The 7,308-nt window shown below is 57.7% G+C and overlaps 1 protein-coding gene across 1 annotated transcript in view; it reads right to left on the bottom strand.

Moving 5' to 3' along the window:
• Positions 1 to 5,095: 5,095 nt before the first annotated feature.
• The window catches only part of STXBP2 (syntaxin binding protein 2), a 7,820-nt gene continuing 5,607 nt past the window's right edge, over positions 5,096 to 7,308 (bottom strand). Inside the window, exons 15-19 of the mRNA XM_014538584.1 lie at positions 7,203 to 7,224; positions 6,616 to 7,143; positions 5,849 to 5,934; positions 5,579 to 5,736; positions 5,096 to 5,248 (exon numbers count right to left, since the gene is read on the bottom strand). Coding sequence (XP_014394070.1) covers positions 5,163 to 5,248; positions 5,579 to 5,736; positions 5,849 to 5,934; positions 6,616 to 7,143; positions 7,203 to 7,224 — 880 coding nt within the window. The 3' untranslated portion in view covers positions 5,096 to 5,162. The remainder of the gene's footprint in view (positions 5,249 to 5,578; positions 5,737 to 5,848; positions 5,935 to 6,615; positions 7,144 to 7,202; positions 7,225 to 7,308) is intronic.

Genomic DNA, 7,308 nt, shown 5'->3' with positions numbered 1-7,308 from the left:
GCTCCAGCCTCAGGGAACCCCATCTCTGGCCTCACTGGGGCAGAACGTTCCCGCTAGCAGGGCACTTTCCTCATCCCAGATGCCTTTTCACAACGTCTTTGGCTGTAACTGTTGGTTAACTTGTGTTTTAAGATTTTGAGCAACTTTACAAAACAAAAACCAAGAAAACCCCCCAAAAAACAGGAAGTTTGCCTTGTTTCCTGGATGTCTGGGTTCCCCTGGGACGCTGGCCTCCCCCTCTCTTCACTTCCACAAGCTTTCTTTGGCTCATTCATGTGAGTGTGAGGACAAGAAAAAGGCCTCTTTTCCCTTGCTGTGGCCTTCCACAATTTATGAGAAGCACGTAGGTAATTAAACCCCAAGATTGTTAGCTCCTCTGATTCAAACAGCCCCTCAGTTTAAACTGTAAGACAAGATAAGCTGCTCTCAAGGCTACATTCTTGCGTACCCCTCCTCCCTGCTATTTTACAACTCAGGGATAATTCGCACTAGTTAATAGAAAGCCCCCCCTCCACCCCCTTCAAACAAGCCTCTTTTGAACTCTTCATAATTTTTGCTCTAAGCATGTTTTACAGGCTTGGGAAAAATACTGACAGGACACCTCCCTAGGACAGCTGCCAGACTGTCTCAGCCCCAAATCCCCTTCCCTTCCTTGTCACCTAGCAACAGCAGCCATTACTCTTTAAAAAAGTAGGCCTCTGTTTACTACCTGCCTCTGTATTGATTAGCAATACACTGGCCCTTTCTCTTCAGGGAAAGTAAAATAAACTTTCTCTCTGCATCTATCTCTTCTCTGGCCAAAACCCTAACGATTAACTCACAGTCACTTCCTTTTCCTGCCTGGGAGCACAAAGCCTCCTTTCCCTGCAGACTTCGGGCATGTCTTTTTCTGCTCCCTTTCCCCCGGGGCCCCTCCCAGGTTTCCCCGTCCCATCGCCTGGCACATCTGGCAGCTCCAGCTGGCCCAGGACCCTCACATTTTTCAGGTCGAGCAGTTCAAGACCGCAGATCTTTCCCTCCTGTTACTTGGATATTATTCTAGAAGGAGCCCCTGCATAGATAGCACGGGTGGGGCACTCCCGTCCTGGAATGTGTTCCTGACCTCAAGAACATGGGTGCTCACTCCATCCCAGAAGCCCTTCAGACTGCCCAAAGCATGGACATTAGCCTGAGTAAACCTTTCTTCTCACTTGTGGACCTATTTCCTAGCACACTGGGAACCACTGCCCAGCCCAGGGCTGCCCCCATTAGAGTGTTAAATAATCGTAACATTATTATGTCAAGAATATATTATTATAATCTACATTATTATATTATTACTATGTCAGCTAGTAATTCCTGAGTGCTGCCTATCTACATTAATAAAAGAGAAAGATGCAAATTAACCATCACTCCATCACACCACCACACCCACAAGCCATGCCCATCAGCCAATCAGGAGCGAGTATGCAAATTAACCCAACTAAGATGGCGGTGGCCACGGAGCTGGAGGCTTGGGTTGCCCCTGGCGACAGAGAAAGCCAAGATTCCCGCCTACCCTGGCTGGCCCTGGGCTACACTCAAGGCTACAAAGTTTCAATTATAGAAGATAAATAAATCCCAGGGAAAAAAAAGAAAGAAAAAAAAGGAGAGGCTGGGAGCTTGGGTTGCTGGGGGGCGTGGCCAGCCTGAAAACGGCCATCAGCCCCTCACCCAGGCTGGCCACACCCCCATGGGGTGAGGGTCCCCACTTGGGGGCTTGGCCAGCCTGCAAACAGCCATCAGCTCCTCACCCAGGCTGGCCAGGCACCCCAGTGGGACCCCTCACCCTGAAGGGGCTGTGGCCAGCCTGAAAATGGCCCTCAGCCCCTCACCCAGGCTGGCCAGGCACCCCAGCGGGACCCCCACCCTGATCTGGGACACACTTCAGGGCAAACCAGCCAGCCCCCAGGCCTCTATCCTATATAATAAAAGGGTAATATGCAAATTGACCCTAACAGCAGAACGACTGGGAATGACTGGTCACTATAATACACACTGACCACCAGGGGGCAGATGCTCAATGCAGGAGCTGCCCCCTGGTGGTCAGTGCACTCCCACAGGGAGAGCTCTGCTCAGCCACAAGCCAGGCTGATGGCTGCCAGTATAGCGGTGGTGGTGGGAGCCTCTCCCACCTCCTCAGCAACGCTAAGGATGTCCGACTGCAGCTTAGGCCTGCTCCCCGCTGGCAAGTGGACATCCCCCGAGGGCTCCCGGGCTGCCAGAGGGATGTCTGATTGCCACCTTAGGCCCAATCCCCCGGGGAGCAGGCCTAAGCCAGCAGGTGGTCATCCCCTGAGGGGTCCCAGGCTGCGAGAGGTCACAGGCCAGGCTGAGGGACACCCGCCCCCCCTAGTCCACAAATTTTTGTGCACCAGGCCTCTAGTATGCTTATAATGTGACCACTGGAGACCCTGAGATCTGCCCCACCTCAAGCCTCCCTGGCGAGCTCATGTGTCCAGTTGCCTCCTGGGGATCTTGAATAGTAAGAACATAAATCATACAACTAGTGGGTTTCCATACAAACCCCCTAGTTGCTGAGAGGCAGTTCTTTTGAGAAGGACCTCAGTTCACCTCAGCAGAAGGAATGTAAGGCTGGAAATCATCGTCAAGAGATCATGGGTCCAGTGGCGAGAACTGATGGCTGCTAACATCCCCATGTGGAGAGCTGGTGGAGACTAAAGGTACCGCTTCATCGGTTGGGATGGGTGAATCCTAAGGAAGAAGCTATAGATCACAAGGAAGCAACCAGTCAAGTCCAGGAAGGGGACCATTCCCCAGGATGGGCGGAGAATCCCAAAGAAGACGTGCCCCTGAGGAAGTAAAGCAGAGTCCTCTCGAAGGTGGTGACATTGGAACTAAGATGGGGAGGAGGGAGGGATGGGAAAATTTGGAGGAACAGCCTTGCAGGCAAGGAGAACAACAGGTGCAAAGGCCCCGTGGCAGGGCCCCTCGCGCTGCGGGAGCAGCTGTGACTGACTGATCAATGGGAAATGGAGTTGGGGAGGGGACTTCACAGGGCGCAGACAGAGGGAGGTTGGCACTTGTTCTCATAGGAACGTTTTGAGGACTCTGGGTCATGGGTGTGGAGGGCCTGGCATGACACCTGGGACGCTGTCAGCCTGATACCGAAGGCGGCTGTGGCCCATGGGGGCTCACGAATACTCATATAATCAAAATATCCTTAGGTCGGAGACATACCTGGGTATAAAAAAGGGCAAAGGGCAAGGCGGCTATGCAACAGAGTTTTGTTGCGGCTTAATTACTGAGCACACCCTGACCTTCTTACCCGGTGTTTCTAATTGGAGTCACCTAAGCTCCGGGTGCAGCCGCAAAGGCGCAAAGAAAGCGGGAAGTTGGGGCACAGCGCCCCCTGGTGTTCACAGCGCGTACCTACACCAGCGGTCCTGGAGGAAAACGGCCCCTTCCCAGGGAGGCGAGTTTAATGCCAGTTAAATCGCTTCCGTGCCGAAGCCTCGCCAGGAGCCGTGCATCCACGGGAGCCGTCTCAGGGGTGGGTACGACCCACGTTCCCACACACACACACACACACACACGCGACAACTTTGCACACCACCCTCCTGCCCTGGTTGGAGTCATAAACCCTAGAATTGCTGGGGCGGACTCAGGGCTTCCCCAGCCCCACCTACGCACTGTGCGTGCGATTCTTCTAGGAAAAGTGGCCTTAGGCCCCCGAATTCTGAAAAGAATCGTTGGCTCCAACTTCAGGGCCAAGTCCTCAGCAGCAGGAAAGAACGGTCCTGGGTGTCCCGCCCGGTCCCAGCCCAGTGCGGGCTACAGCCCAGGGCTGACCCCCGGGGTGACCGAGTGACATGAGCCGCTCTCCGGGGCGGGGAGGGGCAGCCACACCCAGCTCACCCGCCACCGGCCAGGCCCTGGCCTCTGGATACCGTCCCTCCGGCTTCATTCCACTCTCCTGCGTTTGCCTCCGCGGTGCCCTCTCCTCCCCTCCCTGACTCCTCCTCGTTCTCCGCTCAAACCTACCTCCTCCAGGAAGCCTTCCCTGACTGTCCGGCTGGCCTCCCACAGACCCCTCCGCCGGCGTCTGCCTGGCTATGCATTTGCACCGAGACAAGTGTCTTCATCTGTCCTATTAGTGCTGCTGACTCACATCTCACTTCAGCTGAGTGTTCTGGGCTGAACTGTGTCCCCCTAAAATCCACATGTTGAAGCCCCAACCTTCAGTACCTCGGATGTGACTGTATTTAAAAGGCCTTTAAAGAGACAAGTTAAAATGAAGTCGTGAGGGCGGGACCCAGTCCAATACGGCCGGTGCCCTTTAAAGAGATGAGGGCACACTCAGAGGGGGGGCCCAGGGGGGAGGGGGGCGCAGAGAGAAGACAGCTGTCTAGGAGTCCAGGAGAGAGGCCTCAGGAGAAGCCAACCCTGCCAACGCCTTCATTTGTGCTTCCAGCCTGCTCAGCCGGGAGAAGACAGCTTTGTTGTGGGAGTCACCAGGAATGTGGGGCTTGGTTATGGCAGTCCTAGGCAAGGCACACCTCCGGTAAAGGCTCTGATAAGTCTGCAGTTAGGAGCCCCTGGGGACACCCTGGGGTGAGGAGGAGGGTGAAGGGAGAATTCTAACTTGCTGGGGTGGGAGTCAGGCATGATTTGCTGTGTGCTCGCCCTCACGTAAATGCAGTCTGATCCTGGGAGCTGGAGGGGACCCCAGCCTGTGGGGCTGCAGCCTCTCAGGACAGTTCCCAGGGGCGTGGGAGGGAGCACTGTGTTTGCTCCCATTGGAGCCGTCGAGGTCACTCTAGTGACACTGGAGGAACAGCAACCGTCACCCATCAGCTTTCTGCCACCATCTCTTATTTCCTCTGCAGAGCATGGCATCGCCAGCCCCATTTTGGGGAAGGGGAGCCCAGCAAATGGGCCAGGACCTAACAACTAGTCTGTCTGGGAGATACTATTCAAACCAGAGCCCAAGTTCTTCACCTCCACTCGGCTCCAGATGTCCCCTGGCAGGACCGCAGGGTGTGACGGGGCTGGGCACAGGCCGCGGAGGCCGGCCCGTTACCGCACCCTCGGAAAGGAAGCAGATGGGTGCTGGCCCCAGACAGAAGAGGACTTTATTTTTCTGGAAAGGGAGGGGTGCAGGTCAGGGTGGGCCTGGACGGTCAAGGCAAGGAAATGTCCTCTAACTTCTGGTCCAGCATCTTGAGGTCGTCCAGGAAGCGGGTTGGAGTGAGGATGTGTGAGGAGCCTGGGCAGGAGGGAGGGTTGGGGTCGATGCCTCGGTCCCTGACACCTCCCAGCCAGGGAGGCTCTCCCTGGGAGACCAGGCCTTGACTCTGAGCACCCCGTGTACACACAGGGACCCAGCCCCGGCTGACCCCTCCCGGGGAACCCAGGCCCCTTCCCTCATCCGGGGCTCTCAGGTGCGAGCTCTGAAGAGGTGGGCGCTAAGCACCCAGCTGTCAGGCCCACCTCCTAAAGGACCTGGGAGTCCTGCCCCAGCCCGAGGGACCCAGGCACGGGGGAGTCAGGCTCCCGGTCCCACCCCAGCCCAGGGACCCCAGTCCTGGCTACTCACCAATCAGCACCTCCCACTTGCCATCTGTGGCCCTGGTCACTTCGTAGGCGGCCCTCATTTCTGACATGGCCACGCCGCCCAAAATGTAGATGATGAGCCGGGGCCCTGCCCGGGCCTCCACACCAGCCTTGTTCTTGTGCCAGTGGCCGAAGCGGGCACTGTGTGGGTGGGACGCGGGGAGGGCAGAGGTCAGTCTGGGCAGGAGACACCCCCCACGCCCCTCAACTAACGGGCCTGGGCACCAGCAGGGGGCAACCCTAACACCTTCACCTGACTGCAGCCTGAGAGCTTGGCATGGGGGCGGGGTCAGACACAAAGGGCCATAGCTTGCGGTCCAGCCGGTCCTCCACAGCATCCTGGGGCCAGAAAGGGAGGCTTAGGAGAGAAGCTTCAGGCAATGGGGCCCAGGCCCTGGAATCCCTCACTAGGTGTTTCAGGAGCCAAGATCCGGGCAGACAGGAGCCACCATCTGCCTCTCCATCCCCTCGGGGACCTAGGAGTCTGGACCCTCTGTCCTTGTTGGACTCCAGTGCCCCTCAGAGACCCAGGCACCAGGTGCTCATGGTCCTTGGAGGAGTCAAGGTCACTGGCCCCGAGCATGTGGGAGTGCCAGGACTCCGCAGGGACAGCAGGCTGGGAGCCAGGAAGCCGGCCCTGACCCGACCCGTTTTCTTTTTGCTGCTTTTAGTGCCGAGGATGGGCAGGGGGGAGGCATGGGGAGGGGGCTTTCCCAGAGACAGGGGGAGAGACTAGGGGGTGGAGAGGGTCACAGGAGGCACCGGTGGGTGGAGAGAAGCTGAGCCCTCCCACAAGGGGCCCTTCTGCTGCCCCAATTCCTTGGGTGTGGGTTTGGGGTACCCCCTGGCAGAGCAGACTAGATGCTGGGGATGCCTGTAATAAGGGATATTTCATGATGCCCCAAGGCTCTGAGCATGAGGGGGCTGAGCTGATGCCTGGATCAGTGCAGGACTCGGTGGGGGCAGGAGAGGTGAGGCCTCAGCCCCTATCCTCCCAGGGCCCACCCCCACCCGTGGTACCTCCATCACATCCTTGACGACTGGAGTCCAGCGGGACAGCTGATAGGTGGGCTCCAAGCGCTCCCTCCGCTCCAGCCGGCTGGAGACCCCAGGGCCCTGCAGGCGGTGGGGGATTGAGGAGGAGGCTGGGGGCTCCTGCTGCTTGGGCGGTTGCAGAAAGATGGGGATATGGACAGAACGAGAGAGAGAGAGAGAGAGAGAGAGAGAGAGAGAGAGGAAGAAACACAGAGACAGTGAGACAAAGAGGGAGCACAGAGAAAGAGGACAAAGAGAGAAATGAGGACAGAGATGGGAGGACACAGAGAAACAGGGGAGCGGAGAGGTGGGAGGTGGAGCGAGGGGACCGGGAGGGAGATGGGAACTATGAGAGGCGCACTGCGGTGTGGAGGATGCGCAGGGCCAGAGACAGGAGAGGCTGAGCAGAAGGCTGAGCAGAGGAAGCTGCTGTGTGTCTGGGTGCACGGGAGTCCTCCGAGACGCCCAGGAGCCCAGGCCACTGTGTGTTCTCACTGCAGGACTAGCAATGAGCTACCCGCCGTGGGGACTGCACCACATTCCCCAGGACCTGGGCACTGCCCACACCTCACCACCCTGCCGAACGGTGACCCGCTGGGGACAGACCAGTCACTGCACAGCATTCTCTGCCCCCCCCCCCACAACAGACCCTGTGGACCCCAACCCCCAGGGCTCAGG

Source organism: Myotis brandtii, unplaced genomic scaffold (genome assembly GCF_000412655.1).
Source record: "Myotis brandtii unplaced genomic scaffold, ASM41265v1 scaffold193, whole genome shotgun sequence".
Lineage (NCBI taxonomy): Eukaryota > Metazoa > Chordata > Mammalia > Chiroptera > Vespertilionidae > Myotis > Myotis brandtii.
Note: the sequence above shows the minus strand (reverse complement) of the source record. Positions and strands in the feature narration are given on the sequence as shown.